The 17858-nt window shown below is 41.9% G+C and overlaps 1 protein-coding gene across 4 annotated transcripts in view; it reads left to right on the top strand.

Annotated features, from left to right (window-relative positions):
• The window catches only part of LRP4 (LDL receptor related protein 4), a 91799-nt gene that overhangs the window by 42475 nt on the left and 31466 nt on the right, over positions 1-17858 (top strand). For all 4 annotated transcript variants that reach the window (XM_063331946.1, XM_063331945.1, XM_063331944.1 and 1 more), the window contains one exon: positions 8068-8214. In XM_063331946.1, the coding sequence (XP_063188016.1) occupies positions 8068-8214 (147 nt within the window). The remainder of the gene's footprint in view (positions 1-8067; positions 8215-17858) is intronic.

The raw sequence follows: 17858 nt of genomic DNA, 5'->3' as shown, positions 1-17858 counted from the left end.
CAGATGCACTAGCTTTTAAAAAAAAATTTTTTTAAAATATTGAACCTAATTTCCTGCCCATAATTCTAATCTTCTGAGGTCCCTTTTGTATTATTTCATTTTCCTCTGTGGTGTTTGCAGAAGAATATTTTCTGTTTTGGTATCATTTGCAGGCACCTTTAACATCATACTTATTGTCTCTTCCAGATCACTGGTGAAGCTATTTACTGGGACTGGATCTAACGCTGATCCTTGTGGTACCTACTAGCCATCTCTATCCCCTACAGCTTGACTTGCTGCCATTTCTCATTATCTTTTGTTTATGGTCCTTCAGCTGATTTTTTTTGATCTGTGCGTGCTGGTAGACAAGCCAATTTGAATTAGTTTTTGAGTAGGATTTCACGGCAATAATACCGTCCCTTCAGCTGCACCTTCTGTCAAAGATGCCAGGTATATAGAAATACACATTAAACATTAAATGCTGATGTAATAGCAGTATGCCTACTTATGGGGGGGGAAAGTAATTTTGTCAAGTGCTGTAAAAGCTACAGATAGAGTTCGGACAAGTACCTAGAGACCTTGGTTATAGTCACATTATTTATTGCAAGGTGTTCCTTTATGGCTTGAAGGATTTGGGAGAAAGAACTGTAACAATTGCTTCTTGATCCTTGAGTCTTTTTATGTTCAAATCAAATCCTTCTTCAGTATTTCTTTTTCACTGCTTCTTTCTAGAAATGCTTTCCTGTTCCCTGAGTGCAGGCTGAGGTTTTCAGTGGGGTTGGTAGACTTTACTTGTGTGGGATCAGAATTGAGCCCCAGAAACTCAAATGTGTTTTTAAAGGTCTCGTATTTCTTGACCTATGCTTTCTGAAAATATGGCTTCTATTCCTGTCTCCCTCTATCTCATGCATATACCCATTGCACCAAACAGTAACTCAGTTTGCACTTTTGTTGCACCCTGTATTTTCTTTAGGTCCTAACTAGCAGATGCCCCGTGGAATTTCTCTTCCTTGTGCTTCCTGTTCCTTGTGGTCATATCAAGTGTAACGTTTTTCAGGTCTAACCTGCATAGTTGTGTAGTTTAATATGAGCACTGAAGGGCTGTTGTCCTTGATAGCGTGCCTCTCTATATAGAACTTTGTTCAGCCATGTGTTTAATTAAGAACCAGCTGGTTCAGGGCTGAGGTATACCTGCTTTTGCAAATTGAGAAAACTTTCATCCTCGCTCAGAAGCTGTCAAAGTAAAGACAATGCACAATTACAAAAAAGCTGTAACACCTTCAGTCTCTCTTTTCTGGTAGGTGTGGGATTTTTTGGGGGGCGTTTTGTTGTGTGGTTGAGGTTTTTTTTTTTGTTTTTTTGGTAAATTATTATGTTGTTTTTTTTTTTTAAAAAAAAAAACAACTTACCACCATCACATTCTTCCTCAAACAATACTGAAACAGTTATCATTAAAGCTTTGAAAACTTCTGGGTTGGTTGTCTTAGGTTAATTTTACTCTAGGCAGGCATCAAATACTTGGAGACCCTGTGGCTACCCAGTCAGAACTGCTTCAGGTACTTTCATAATGGGGGTAAAAAAGAAAAAGCCCTGTTAGCTTTTATCAGTGTGTGGTGCCCCTTCTGACATCAGGCTGTTGTGCTGCAATGTTGCCTTTGCTGTGTCTGCCAGCAGAGCTCTGGGCTTAAACAATGGTCAGCAAATCCTTCTTCTAAAGCTGGATTAACTGTACTTTCCTTCAGTGGAAACTGCTATTTGGGTAAGAGAGAGGAATCCAAAATTTTAATTTTCCCTCAAGATAGGCAAGCAAAGAAAGCTGAACTGCTTTGCTATAGAAACACTCAGGGAAGTGGTAGATGAAGAAGGGAAATGTATCATCTGAACTACGTTTAAGGCCATCTAAAACGTCCGAGGTCTGCCCGCATCAAGGTGTGTATGTGATGGGAATGCAAAAGTGAGCCTGGCCTGAAAGTGGAGAAAGAGAAAATGGTATCTGACACAGGCCTTCTAACAACAGATGTGCAACGTGTTAAGGAGGCTATTAAAGGCTGTGCTGCAGAAATCACTAATTTAACTCCGAATCAACAATCAGATGCTCATGGGTTCTTAAAATACAAAAAAAAGAAATGAAGCGCATCTGTTGAAGACAGGGCATAATATTCTGATACTTAGTCCAAATTTGTTCAAAAATGCTTTTGGTGATACCCTTCCACAATTTCTCTGGGGAAAAATATTACAGCCTTATGCCCATCACTATTAGAACTTCATTTGTCTCATTTGCCCTTTAATTCCATTATTCATATTCCAGATCTTCTACACAGTCCTGGATTTCTTCTTCTTTGTCACTGTAACTGTCAAATATTATACTGTATTTTCACACCCATTCAGTGTCCACTTAACACCTTCCGTCCTCTGCCAGAGATTCTTATATGGTAGGATTAAATTTATAAAAGCTGGTACTGTCATCTTTTTGGTTTTGCCTCTTGTAGTAATGAGTTTGCAGAAGGATCTCTGCCTTCCATTGAAGGTCTTCTGTAGGCCATGAAATGCGGAGTTAGGTGCCCCTCCGTGGAGGGGAAGGAACCCAGATCCATGTGTTACTCAGTCCTAGATTAAAACAGTGATTGTTCTTTCCAGAGGCTTCTGATTCTGAACTAAACAGTCTGCAACTGTAAATCATGCCGAATATTTTCATAGTTCTGAGTTTTCTAAACCTGTTGGTGCTATTTTCCTTGCAGTACAGAAGTACTAAATGGATAATAAGCCACGGTTGGCTGTGCTGCCCTGTGTTACAGATACATGCAGAATTGCGGGATGGCACAAGCAAACTGATCGCTGTGAATTTAATACCACTACTTTAAGAAACAACAGTAAGAAATTCTCTGTTAGGATGAAGGGAAAAAGATACAACTAACAGGATGGTGTGGAGTGGAAGAGTCTCTTATGTACTCAGTTCTTCTTACCTGGAAAGAAAGAAAATGTGGAAAGGCAGCATGTTGTTGACCATGGATGCCAGGATCTTTGGCAGTTGTTCATGCAATATCCCTGGTCAACATCCATTTGAGCAAACTTCATCCATATTATGGGACCGTGACAAAACTCTGCTGTTGCTAGAATGCTGCCAGGGCCTGACAGAGCTGATGGACCCTGAAGAATAGGTACATGTTCATCTCAACATGAGGAAGAATTTTTTTACAGTAAGAACAATCATTCACTGGAACTACCTCCCCAGGGATGTGGTAGAGTCCCCATCGCTGGAGGTTTTCAAGATGCAACTGGGCAGGGTGCTAGATAACCTCATCTATGCTCCCTTTCCCACAAAAGGTTGGACCAGGTGATCTTTTGAGGTCACTCCCAACCTGCGCTGTTCTTATGATTCCATGTTGAAGCAACAGCCTGTAGAAGATTGAATTGCTACAAAATAGTGGCAAGAGCTGCCATCTGTCATTATTTTTACTGAAAATAGAATTAGCATCTCTCCTTTTGGAACAAAAAACATGCCATCAGGACTTAAAAGAAACGGTGTTTTCACTCTCCCCTAGCAATCTGCAGTTCCTAACAAAACAAAGGCTACAGAGTTCAGTTTGGTAATTATTCTGTATACTTAAGCTTCCTTTGTAATGTCAGTGTTTTTGTGAATCTGTGGCAAATACAGGGCTGTTATGTAATAGCTCTGAGGGTTGCAAGTGACCTCATCAGCAAAATGAAGCTTTGTATATTGCATTTTTCTTTATGGGCTATGTTATTTGGCCTAATGAAGAGTTGCCAAGGTGGGGGGGAAAGGAGAAGGGAAAAAAAAGGGGTGTGTGTGGAAGTGCAGAGTAACAACTTATTGTTTAAGCAACCCCGCCCGTCCCCCTCAAAAAAGATGTGCAGAAATAACAGGATGATTATTGATGTTTGCTTTTCAGCCAGAAACGACATAACTGTTTTGCCAACTTAGGCATAAAATTACAAAGATCCTAACGATCTTTTTAAGGGTGAGGGTGTGGGGGGGAAAAACCTACCCTCCCTCACGAGGCGATTCATTTGTCAGATAAACATGAAGATGGGAAGGGTATTTGGAAAGAATCTGAAGAAACTGAGTATACCACGCTAAATTTAAGGTGATGGCAGATGTTAGCTATGAGGCTTGTGTTTAGACTGACTTCCTGTTTTTAAAATCTGGAGGCTGTTTGTATAATACTTTGCTATGAAAACTGTTTGGTTACTGCATCCTGCTGCTGCATCTGGATGGAACCAAATTACAGACAATGAAGATGATTTTTTTTTTTGTTGTTGTTGTTTGTACCCATGAGCAAGTGAGAGAGTAGGAAACTGTGTGGTGGTCTCATGGGGTTTCAAGAGAGGACAGGAAAGTTGAGTGATGTCAGCTCAGCACCTGGCAATGCCTCTGTTTAGCACTTTGTATTGTTTTGTATATACTGCATTGTTGAAATATGTCAGGCTTTTGCCTCATTAAAATATATCAGGTTTTTGCCTCCTGCATAAGTGAAATAATTTTTGAATATAGTAGGTTGGTAAAATGTCCAAGCCTGCAGTGTGGTAAAAAGTCTTAAGAAAAACAGTTGTCATGACTAAGCCCAGAGGTATCCCTTATTGTTCCTGCTCTTAGAAGAATGTGCAGAAGTGTAAGTAGATAGGTCTGCTTTGATTGTTGGTCCAGTTGCCTGAATGGCAAGTGCTGACTTCCGTCCTTTTCCTGGACCCCTGACTAAGTGCGTTTGAAACGTGACACTGGAGGTTTATGTTCCACCCTAATGTGCGCTTGGTTAGTCTGCTGTCTCACATTCCCTATGTTTAATGAGAGCTCCACGTTAAAGAGTAAGTCATCTTCTCTTCATCTGGTGTGAGGCTTCTCACACCAAATGCACTATTTCTGCTTGTTTTTAGGGGAGTTGGGAAAACATGTTTCTCATCTTTATTCTTCCTGGCCCTCTACTGTTACAGATACAGTTACAGGGTTATGTCGCTGGAGCTCTGAGCCCTGGGAAATAATCATGGGGCATCAAGGGTGAAATACTATCCACACTGAAATAATTGAGAAAATTCCTGCTGTCTGCAAGGGGTCCCAGGTTTTATTCAACCTTTTCTTTTTATTGGAGAAAGACTATTCATCCCAGATTGGTTCCTCCGTTTGTAAGTTGGAATTAGTGTGCCCTCCGAACAGTAATGTGCTTTGCTTGTCCAAGTGTAAGACCAGTGTAAATTGTGGTTTATAAAATGCATTGTTATCATGACTAGAAGGTCACAAATACCCTAAAGGTCACAAATCACAAAGCATTAGACTCACAAAGGTTGTTGTTTGGACTAGTTAAGCAAAGTAGGCTTACATAATAGTACTACAATATAGGCTAGCGTGTATGAGACAGTGTTGGTATCTGGGTCATAACGTATCCTTCAGCTTCCAACAGTTTCTATAGCATGGTAAAAACACAAGCCAGAGATGGTCGAACATAGCAACTTTAATGAGGTGGGAAGAACAGATTTGGTACATGTGTATATATACATATAACGTTGATATTAGTAGCAACTTCTGAAGATAACTGTGTGTTTGACAATGCAGCAGATTGTTGCAGTTTGCAGATTGGGACAGCTGCACTGATTCTCCGCTGTTGCAGAGTTGTACCACCATGCTGCTATTGAGGAGCTAAAATAACTTGCTTTTACTTCTTTCCCTGAGTCTCTCATTTGTGCTTATCCAGAAACGGATTATTAAATATATTCCCCTAGTTTAAGAATTGGCTGCCTTGATGTTTGAATCTTTCCTGTTGGTGAAGCTACAGTAGACATGGTAAAGCATGGGCAAGAGTCAATAGTACTCTCATATTTTTCTTTTTCTAGGGGTAATGAGGAGGATGATGATCATCTTGGTGTACTCCAACAGGAAGGAATACTGGAGCTAAAAGTAGTTGGGATAAGTGCTTTGGGGTGCTCACGAGGAAAATGGTAGAAAAATTGCTTTGGAAAAGGTGATTTGAACAGCAGCTACCTTGGGTACAATATACAGCTATTGCTGCCTTTCTAAATAGTGGTAGGCAACAACAGAAGGTGGTTTGTCCTGAATTTTCTGCGCTCCCAGTTTGAAGGAACCTGTTTGATTTTTGAGGAGGTTTGTGGTTCTTCTGAATTTCCTTGTGTTTATTTCTAATAGTTGAATATGTTGCATAGTTGCTGTGTTGCTTTTCCTTAGGGATGTCTGCTACTTTTTTTGCCTTCTGCTGACTCTACATCACCCACTTGCTGTCTTTCTGAGTCAGCCTTTGCCCTGGCCATACCTGGTAAGTCCTTTGAGAATCTGACACCACTCTGCGCCCTTTCATTTGCCTTTCCTTCTTTCTGTTCCTTATTCACCGTCTGTTCTTCCTGCCTCTATCCATTGTTACACCAGATATTGGCCACGTTCTCTAGCATCTACAGCAGTGTCTTGAGAAGTACTTTTTATACTAAACCTCTTAACTTGTAGCGGAGATTGGGGAAACAATAAAAAGCTCATTGCACCCATGGCAGTCTGTGAAGGGAGGTACGGCAACCAATTTGGTTGTCCCAATTCAACAGCTTGTGGATGTGCTTGGAAAATAGTTTGTAGGAAGGCCTTGCAACTTGCAGTGTAGCAATGGCAGCAGGTAGCAGAGGCTGACAAAAACCTCTTCAGCCGATTTTGTTGCAGAAGAAACTTATCATGGAATTGTTCCTCAAGGAAGAAGTGTATCCCCTCTAAACTTAAATCTTAACCTAACTTGCACAAGTGGATATCTTTGCTGAAGGGGATTCTACTGTTGAGAGAGCTTGCAGAACAGTTACAGAAAATTTCCCAGAAACTGCTTTTCTCAATTAGAATGGAAAATAATGAAATTACGAGGCTTTCTTCTTCTTCTTTTCTTCTTAGGATTTTGTGTTTAGGTTGCTACAGCGCATAGTTCATCACAGATATACTAAGTGTAACAGATGAGATCAAAAAGTCTGCAAATAGTTCAGGTTGTATATAACTACCACTTGGGGCAAGTGTCCGTCTATACTTCTTTCCTTATGTTCTGTTGTTTAATCTGAGAGCTTTAGGTTTGTTTGAATTGCAGAAATAAGGAACCATGCAAAAAGAATCCAGCCACAGGCTAGCGTGAGGGGATTGTTGATGGATAGAATAATCATTTGCTTAACAGTGATATTGATTATATAGATTGTCTAGATAACATCAGACAGTTCAGGCGTGACCTTTTCCCTTTTGAGAGGTGGGCTGTAGCCTGTTCTTTCTCAAGGCAGAGATTTATTAAGAGCCTGTGTCGAATATCACCATAAATAGTTGCATTCGCCACAGGGGTGAGAGTCAGAGTTGTTCAGAGTATTGTTCTGTAGCTGGGAGAGGAGAGAAAGGGTTGGGAGTTCGTTAAACTAATTTTAAGGCTGGAAAAAAATATGTTCTTATCGATTCTTATATATTGACATTTGGACTGTATTATCTTTTGGTCAGTTTGTAGAGTTGAATATTATCTTCTCTTGCTGTCATGAAAGTCAGTTATGCACAGGATAATGTCACAGTTTGATCTCTACAGATAAATAAGAAAGGAATTTTTTTTTTCTCTCACTGCAGTCTGAAATGTCTAAAGCAGTGACATATAAAAGGTTTTCATCTAGAAAGTTCAGGGTCTGGAGAAGACCCCAGGTAACTCTCTCAAGTAGAATCTTTGGTATCCCTTCTGTTGCGGTGTCAGAACTAAGTGGAGCAGCGCTGTGCTCTAGGAGAAGACTGAGTTTGTAAAATTAAAAGGGTGTTCTGATACCTGGGATTCCTTGAATCTGTTTGTGACTAGTGCTGAGTTATTTTTCAGCTAACTGATCCTCAAGTCTCTTTTTGCAGGTTTCTGTTTGCTGTTGCTTTCAAATAGCCCCATTACAGGAAACTGTGCATAGTACTTGATCTCCTATTTCAACAATGCAAGGGGGGGTGAATGTTTTCATTTGCAGTAGAGTATGTGTTGATACATGTAGTGTGTACATGGAGGCAAATGGTCATGTCACTTTGTATTTAATGCATTTACCCTGAAATAGACTGATCTCTTCAAAGTACCTTTTTTCGTTGTTCCTTTACAGGTGTTACCAGTAGCACTGAATGCTCCTGCGGACGTAATCATTTTACATGTGCTGTCAGTGCTTTTGGGGAATGCACGTGCATCCCTGCTCAGTGGCAATGTGATGGAGACAACGATTGTGGGGACCACAGCGATGAAGATGGCTGCAGTAAGAATACCATTCTTCACTTGTGTTTGTGAAAACTGAATGTCTTAACTTTTTCTCTTCAGGTGTTTCTCTGTTTTACCGGCACATCCTAGTTTTTGTATGATAAATGTTTAAGGCTGTAGATTACGGACATTCGACTGACGTCAGTACTTGGAGTCTAACAGAGCTCGTCTCCACTGACATAAAGCACACTAAAAACCCAGCTCTGCCTTTTGCAGCTGGCTTTAGGTGGCTGTTGGACATGAATGTTTTAGAGGAGGGACAGAGAGAAGTACCTCTTTTTTTGCCACCCTTGCAAAAGTGCTATCTGTGAACTAAATTACATGGGTTTGCAATAAATATTAATGGAAAATAAATAAGCAGTGTGAAGAAGTCTATTGAGGGGCTCTGCCCTCTTCAGTAACATTCTAGTTTCTGTCCTGGCTGCCCTATGAAGGGAGGGAAAGGTAAGCACTGTAATCAACATTCATTGGTCTTGGGATCTGCTGAGATAAGTTACCTTGCAACTACCGTATATCTGCATGGTGACAGCATCTGTGTAGCTGAGCCCAGCTAGGTGAGAACTGATAAGAAGTGACACTTCTTAGTTTAGCACAATATAGATGACTGGAGAAAACCTCTTTCCCTGGAGCCACAAGTTGCTTTCTTACCTCATCTCTTTGGATTCCAATGCGGTAGAATGGAAGGATGGAAAAAAAGGCCTCATTTTGTGGAACTCCTTTCCTGAAAGTTTCCCTAGAGCTGAAGATTTAAGGCCTCCTGTCAACAAACGTGATTGAGGAATTTATCTTCCTCTGTTGGATATTTCTCTAGCCTTCCCTGGTTTCCACTGTTGACTGCTGTAAGGAGAGGAGCTTTCCTCATCTTTGAAATATTGGTTTGGAGAATCTCTTAATCCTTATGTGTGGGAGATCTCAACCCAGCTTTGTGAAAATTTGTCTCCTTCTCACTTCTTGTTTCTTATAATTTTGCAAATAGTGAGCAACATGGAAGACCTTTGGTGAAAAATGGGGTTTTGAAAAATAGGTTACCTGCAAACTGAGGTGATCAGTGTTTGGTTTAAAGATGGTCGGTGAAAGGGTTATTGGGCAAGGAAATGACCTTAACTGTAGAAATCAAAAAAAGTGGAAGGAAAACCTGCATGTTTATATCCAGTGAAGAAAAGTGCGAATTTGAGAACATGCCATGCTCAAGAAACAAGAGATGAGAATCTGGGAACTGAAGAAATAGTATTAAAATCTCAAAAAAGCAGGAGAGAGGAGGCTGTACTCAACTGCACAGGCTGAAAAAGGAGAAGTTGAGCAGAAATAAGGGGTTTGGGGTGGTAAGGCATATCCAATAACTAAACTTGTTTTACTGGCTTCTTATTGAGCACAGAGGAAGTTTGTTGCGGGTTTTTTTGTGGTTTTTTTTTTCGGGTTGTGGGGGAGTTGGTGGGGTTGGTGTTTTTTTGTCTTTTACAGGGGGGGCTGGTGTATTGCTTTGGTTTTTGGGGGCAGGGTGTATTTGTAAGGGGTAGTCGTGCTTCACAAATCTAGTGGAAGATTAGACAAGAGGTACTTGTTGATAAGGTCTACTTTGTACTTCAACAGAATCCACCACCGAAGGTTTTTAAACTAAGCAGGCATGGTAGGACTGGGGGGCAGAGGGGTAAGACCTTCCATAGGAACTATCAGGACATGGTTCAAAGCTAACAAGTTGCTTATTAATACAACATGTACTTAAGATGTGGATCTCCTTGCTACAGAACGTTGATTCTCTGAAATTTCAAACATTATCAGAAAGCAATCTGACAAGTTTATGGATGTAAAATCCACCGGGGGCTGTTAAAGATGAATATGCCACCTCTTGTTTGGGAATTCTTTGTATCACAAATAGAGGTAGATTTTTGTCTTCTGAGGAATGACGTTTACTTGCTTGCTATGTTCTTACATTCTTACCTTGGCATCTGTTGTTGCATCGTGTCTCCCTCCGTGGCCTGGGTGAGAGGAACCTTTTGGTATTGCACAGTAAAGCTATGGTTATGGTGTATCCCTAATAAATTAAGGAAATCTGGCCCATGTGGTTTTGAATGGAAGCTGTGCAAACTAGGGAGTAGTAGTGCACCGTGATCAATCTGCTGATACTTTCAGGCACTGGAGGCTGGGAAGTACACAAAGCAGAGGCAGTTAACTAAGTGTGGCAGAGCATGTAGGAACTGGGTTTAACTTCTGCCTTCTTTAATTTGCAGTTTCTAACAAGACAAAGGGAGGAATAAGACTGAAGCAAAGGGAACTGTCTAGAAAACAGCGTGTGTAAGATGGGAATGTTTAAACATCTCATTCAGAATACGACTTGTGCTGTAGGTCTCTGCAATTTAGTGAGAGAAATAAGCTAGCATGTACAGAGACGGACAGTAGATTCGACAAGATGGGAGGGCAGATAAAGAGCTGCATTTATACAGAGTAGAAAAGTGACTCAAGGGGAAGGACTAGAGCTGCCTTCTTTAAGTATTGCATCGTAGTAGAATAAATACAAGGAGGAGAACTTTTTCAGCTGACAGCCAGAAGTATTGTGCAATTCAGTGGAAAGAAGAAAGCAAAAATAAAAGTTAAGCAATGAGTCTAAGGACTCTATAGAAATGTTAAATGCATGGCTTCAGCACACAAATGCGAGGTTGCAGTGGAGGGGCCCTAGGAACACTTATTCCATTAAGCCTGCTGAATCTTGTTCTGAGTAGCTGCTCATTAGGAGTCCAGGTATGTGATATTATTGGTAGCTTCTAAGAACTAGATCAGCTCCACAGTGTAGATTCGTGGTAGTTGTCTGTGCCATTTCCTATCTTGCGTAGTCATTACAGCACTGAAACGTTTTGCTAGAGCAGATCGCTTGATGAATCCCTCTCTCTTGCTTGGCATACAGGAGCCTTGTGAAGGTGGGGTTAACTTTCCATTTGATCTGTTTATTGACTGTGCCAAGCATAAAGAAGGCAGCAGGGAATGCAAGAACAGGGGTGGTGTGTGAGCCCCTTGGAATAGCAACTCGAACTTAAATCAATTCAAGCTTCTCATAAATCAGCACTGAGGCTCGCACATAGTACATGAGAATGGTCAGTTCACAGATTTCTTTCCTTCCCTGGACATGTATCTGTGATGTGCATGCAGTGTTCTGGTTGGAGTGAAATTTTGGACAACTTCTGTGTTTTGAACTTGATTTTTTTTTTTTTATTTATTGACTTTTACCAAGTCTGAAATTGGTGATTTCTTTTTAATACGAATATTGAGCTGTAGGTTGGGGTTGTCCTGATGAAGTCATCCTACAAGGCCTGGATATATTAAAGGCCCAGTTAAAAAATTAGTGAGATTCCTCAAAAGCCATGTGACTAGTCTTCATTTTTGGGTTAGCACAGTGGTTTGTTCTGACTCATAAATCTAAATCTGTGCAGCCACTTATATGGACTCTTCCGTGATGCTAAAGCTGTCATGATTCTCTTTCAGCAATGTATGGAAGTACAGTTATGAGTTTTAAAGAAAGTAATTATAACATCATCAAGTAGATGTCTCTGATCTGAAGAGTGAACTTAAGTGATTGCAAGGAATCACACATTTCCACTGGTCTGCTGCAAGCTAGTTTTACAGAGTTACAGAATTTTCTTTTTTCTCCTGTGAGTGTCCTAACTTTCCAGAGAAATAAAGCTGCAACCATGCTTGTTTTAAGGTCTACTTTTCCTTCAGTGTATCAGCTCATATGTATGCTGTAAGCCAATACAACGACAAGAATGAGTTCTTGAGAGTTGTGTCTGCTTCCTTGGGATGGGAAGGGGAGAGGAGAATGGGAAGACATTGGACTGCTGGACTCCTAATAAAGAAAGAGTGAAACCTGGGGTGGGGGGAAAGGTGAAAATTACTTTAGCAAGAAAAGATTCAATCTTGCATCTGTGTGTCTGTATAGCACTGTATATGCTTGAGTTTATATGTATGTACTTGATTGGAGTTTACTAAATAAATAAAAAAGGCAAGATACTTGGTGGAAGAAAGGAGTTGTAGCTATGAAAACCAAGAGCAGACACAGGGAACACTTCTTCCTTTTGGGAGAGATTTTAAGTATTGAGATAAATTCTTAAAATGTGGTGTGGTGTGTGTTGGTGTTTTGTTCTTGTTTTTTTTTTTTTTTTAAAGGTTCTGTTACAAACTATAAAACACATTCCCACTTTTTGAGTCAGTTGCACTAAGTTTTTCCTCAACTGTTACCCTTTCTGCACACCTCATCCATTTTCTACTTGTATTGCTGTCCTCAGAATGTCTGCCTCTCATAGGTATTTTCACACCATTTTGGGGAAGGCCCTGCCTATGCTTACCTGGCTCTGACAGGAACTGTTTTTCTTGCAAATCTGAAGCCCTGCTGTGATGGGAGCCAATTATTCCGTGACATGTTTGCTTCCTGCTCTGGATCATGTTTACAAGCCAGAGTGCTGTAGTAATAATAGTAATAAGCAACCTCCCAGCTGTCATGCCAGCTTCATAGACTTTCTCTGGTGTCAGCTCTCTGGCTTGCTGACAGGGTCTGGCTTGGAAGCCCTTGCTACATATGCACAGAGTAGCTCAGCTGCCTTCCTGCCTTGTGCCAACAGAGACTGCTTTGGACTGTCCCTAACGAAAGCTGCATGCAAGTGGAGGAATGGTTTTCATTCTGCCCTCCTGCATGCGCTTTGAAGTCCAGCATGGTGTGAATGAGCCTTGCTTCCTGTGGCAAGGGTGAAAGGACAACTGAGTAAACTTGGCCCGAGGATTGATAAATAGTTCTGTTTCTCATAAGATATGCCAAATCTCCTTGTAACCATCCCCCAATAGAGCCGCCTTACTCTGAATTTTGGATCTCTATCATACCTAATCAGCTTGTAAATATGTAGCTCCTTGGGATACAGACTTGCTTGCTTTGTTCTGTGCACTGTTCTACAATACTTTTTCATTTAAAGGGACTGAAGAAGAGTTTAATCCTTTTACCTTAGAGCTTACTGAAAGCGGTCTGTTGTTCCCCTTTCATTGAGAAATTTAGGCAGTTCCTGTTGAGCTACAACTCATTCAAGCTCAGGAGAGGGTCTCTTCCTTGCCAGGAACAGGGCTATCAGTATAGCCTGCTTATCAGGCTTACAACATTTTTTTGAGGTGATGTGAGGATAGAAATCTCACAGGTCTTTTACTAAAATTAATGGAAACTTTAAAATAATCATCTTCCCTCTGCCCTTCACTTAATCACCAGTCTTGAGCTCAGATGCAAGAGGACAGGTGAAGCTTCACTTCTGAACTTAAAATTTTAGTAATTAGGAACTCTTTGACAAGAGTTCATGTTTCTCTTGAAAATACGCCAGTTCTGTATCTGGAACCATATTTTGTCACTTTATTGGGCTTGGAGTATGTGTGTTTCCTTTAAAAGGCATCAGAATTAATACAGTGCCCCCTCGGGCAGAGCGCTTGTGATCAAAGGCCTGTGAAAGATTGGGTGCCGATACTCTTTTTACAGGTTTTTTTTTCCTTTTTTTTTTTAGTTTTGACCAGCAACAACCTTAAATACAGTTCAGCAGTGCCATTGGAAACATTTTATGTTATTCTGGAACTAGATTTTCCAAAATGTAGCTAGTAAAATGTAGTGTCTCCTATTTCTTCCCAAGAGTGGACTAACATCCCTTATTCTTGTTTCTGGACTATTTGCCCACTGTGCTACAGATCTCAGCAAAAAGATCTGTGTTTGTGTGTGTGTATGTATGCGCCCATACACATGCATTAGTGTGGACATACCTGGCAGTCAGGCTGCAGTTGTATTCAATGTAGATAGCATGATTTTATTTTTTTTTTTAGCTTGTATTTATTTTTTAAATTAACTTCACATTCTTCACATGATCAAGAGTTTGTCTAATTAAACAAGCAGTATTGTTCAAACTGCTGCGCTCCAGAGCTCTGAACACCAGTTACTCGCTGTCCTTGGGTGCAAAGCAACCTGCTCACTGCAAGCAACAGGGATAAAGTGCTCAAAGGACAGTAGGTCGTGATTCAGTTTGCGTTTCACCTTATAAACTTCCCTTTTCCCCCACCCTCCCCCTTCCCCTCCTGCTCGGCCATAAAAGAGTGCCCTGTGTAATAGGAGTTGGGAGAGGGGGAGGAATAGCAGGCTTACGATAGACCTAGCTTTGCTGAAACCTTGGATGATGTCCAGGGTGACCATACAGAGGGATGAGCTCAGGGAAATTGTTAGAAGTTCAAAGGCCTTTTTGTGTTGCTCTCTTGTCAGTTGACAGATGTGCTCTCTTGGGCTGTCGCTGCTCAGCCTAGCTCTTTCCCCAGCTCCCCTTCGTCGGCCTTGTTCCCCATCCTGCATCTCTGCTCTGCCTGTGGAGGCGGGTTAGTCCCTGTCTGTCTGGGCATTTGTCTGTTTTCAACTCGATCCAAAGACTTGCCTTTGCTCCTCTCTTCTAGGAAAACACTTTCTTTGCACAGATATGGAGAGATCAAGCTGGAATTGGGCAGGGGAGGGGGGATGAGGTTTAGCTGTGTTTACTGTTGCATTACCTAATCCTGCTATAAGTAGTGGTGAAAGCATGTTAGTGCAATCTATGATTACTTTGTCATCAGTGGAAACAGTGCCTATGAAGGACTTGCAGCTTTCTTAAGAAGTAATAAATATCCCTCATTTTACAGGTTGGGGAAATGGGGCTAAAAAGACAGAACTGTTCCATGGTCATGGAAGCATCAGTATCAAGCTGGGAAGAGAATAAAGGGTTTTTGTTTCTAGTCTTCTAGATGCTAATCCCGTTTGTCTAGAGAGGTCTTACTCCATCTCTATCAGCAAAAGAAGTTCTTACTGCTTCATTTGTATTGCTATGTACTCTTCTTCAGACCATTGTCAGAAGAACACGGAAGTGTGGCTTTTAAAATGAGTTAAGGCAATAAAATATGCTTACCAAATTGTATAGCTGTTCCATGATGTCAGGACAAAATATAGGGGAGGTTGTTTGAATGTCCTAAGTTTGACCTCTTAACTTTTGAATTTCCTCTTAACTTTGAATTTCCAAACACTTGGGATATATTTACAACAGTACTAAACATTAACTCTGGGCTAGTGGTATGCCCTCAGCTTTAACTGCATAGGAATAAAACTCATCAAAATATGAAGTAATAAATGACTAACAGAAGGGCTGAATAATAACAACCCTAGAGCAAAGGACTGTAGGGTGGAACTGAAGCCTGGTGTGTTTAGAATGAATAGAAGGAAACGAAGGAATGTTTCTGTGTAGGCAGTTTGCTTTTTAATGGGGAGAAGGGATCATGGATTGGAAAGGCAGAGCTGGGAAGAGGGGGTTAGGAAGAGACTGCTCCCATGTGAAAGCCGCTGCTGGAATCTCATGCGTTTTCCTTTGAACCATCTGTTTGTGACCATTATTGGATTCAGGTTACGAGTTTACGTGGGTCTCTGCCCTGATCCCATTGGCAGTTCTTCTGCTCTATGAGACATCGGCCTTCATTCATTAGTGGTGTTTTTTTTGTCTTAAGTGGGTTTGTGTTTTTTCTTCCTCCTGTAAAGGAGAGCTCATGTAGAAGGGGATTTATCTCCCCCCTGGTGTTGTCTGGGCTGGCACACACTTGCGGTCTGCTGGGGTGGGAATTAGGTCTTCCTTTGTATGTGGCAGTTTGTGTTTCGCCCTCTTCCCCCTGCACCCCTTCCCCTGTGCTTGAAGCTCGATTTTTATATTTAGGAGGAGTATGAAATTGGCTGAACTGCTCCCTGTAGGGGTGGAATTTCATTTTGTTTTGTTACCTTATGAAGGGATGCAGCAGTTCAGTGGGATAATGGTATCAGCTCTGAACCAGCGCTAATGGCCTAACCCTCTGGGAGCCTGAAGAATTCTCCCCTGGAGAGTCAGCATGCAAATTCCCTTCCAGGCGGCTCCTGTGCAGTCCTTTGGTGATTAGTCACGCTGGGATCGGGGGAGAGCAGACAGAAAAGCATATGTTGGGGGGATGGTCTCAGTCCTGAAACTGCAGCTGAGGCCAGGGAAGGTTTGCTCAGCATGCAACGTATGGAGGTTGTGCTTGGGGGAGAGAGGGTTGATCTATGGAACTGGCCCTTCAAATCCAAAAATCTGTCTTGGTTTTGTTTGGAAGCAGAGTTTGGGGATGAGAGTGTTTTCCCCTTCTGACTGCTCTGGGGAAGAAGGGGAAGCTCCCTTTCTGTTTTGATGCAGCAGCACAGGGGTGCTCAGAGAAATTGCAATGTAAGGGTCAGCCATTGGAAGACCAGGGTGCTGCCAAATCCGAAAATACAGATTTGTATGCTTCCCTCTTCTTCATACCTCTCTGGGGCCTAGAAGTGGCTGGATCTGACCTGGACATATATCTGTATGGGGTATCATGGACATGATAGGAAAAACCTTTTCTCGAGGGACAGTACCAGATTCTGTATTTTATCACCTAGTGCAGGGTTCAGCGTTGAAAGCAGTGACATCTGCAGTGATGTCCTCTCAGATACAGAGATGCCCACGCCTGCCATAGTGCAGGAATGGCTGAGAAGATGGTCTGAATTTGTGGTTAGGAAAAGAGATGCTAGAGCAAATCTGAATTTAACTGTACTAGTGTATTCTTAGGGTGAGAGGCTTTTAGGACAGGCCCTTGGTAAGAAATGTTGGAGGACTTGGTATAGAGAGCTGTGAATGATTCTGTATAGTATAAATCCGTGCTGCTTTCACAGGACATTGGCAGCAGTCCTGGGCCAAGGGGAAATGGAGGGTTGAGGAAGCCAGAAAAGCTGAAAATGTGACTGTTTGTTCTCCTTGTTAAATCTTCCTCTGTGTGTGTGGCTGCTGTCTTCACCTTCTTCTTTTACTCACCCCCTTCCCCCTTGTGCTCCCACCTCCAGGATAGGGTTGGCAGGGGAAGACGTATCAGTATAGCAGAAGAGGGCTGGCCTGCCTGGTGACAGATGGGAGATGCTGTCTGCAAGCTGGGCTGGGATGAAAGGGTTTCAGGCGCTAGCCTCTCCAGCTCTCGCCCATTTGCATCGCTGAGCTAACCTTGTTCTTTGGAGAACACACCTGTCAGGAACAGTCTCGTGCAGCTTTGTGCAGCCCCTTCCCTACCACAGCTGGCAGCACTTAAAAGCATGAACCTCCTGGGGTTGAGTGTTCCTCTCATCTGTGGGGGGAAGGACAGGGCTGATGCTCCCCCTTGAATTCCAGCTTTGTGGCTCTAGGCCTCTTTGAACATTGTGGATTTGTGGTTCCGCTCCATTGCCAGCAGACTCCTGTGTAGGCAGGTGTCATCCCATGTCTGCCCCCTTCCTCCATCCCTTCTGGAGAGCTCTAGCAGGGTTTGGACTCTGTTGCCCATACCAGAGGCACAGTGGATTATCCCCAGCAGTGGATTTCTGCCTCTAAGCTTCTCCCTGCAGGTTTGTTAAACAAAAATGCTGGCACAAGTCCCTGTGCTGGAACACACGCTGTAGCGTGTACCTTGCGAAGTCTTGTTCCCAAAAACATTGCTTCTGACAGCATTCACTCTAAAGAACTTGCTGTGTAATAGAAACAGGATGGACTGCACTGGGAAGCATGCAGGAACAACGCTGATAATATAATTTTGCTTCTTATAAAACAAGTGCAGTTATAGGAGGACAGCAGG

The sequence above is a fragment of the Chroicocephalus ridibundus genome, chromosome 4, assembly GCF_963924245.1.
Source record: "Chroicocephalus ridibundus chromosome 4, bChrRid1.1, whole genome shotgun sequence".
Lineage (NCBI taxonomy): Eukaryota > Metazoa > Chordata > Aves > Charadriiformes > Laridae > Chroicocephalus > Chroicocephalus ridibundus.
This window is presented reverse-complemented; position numbering and strand designations above follow the sequence as displayed.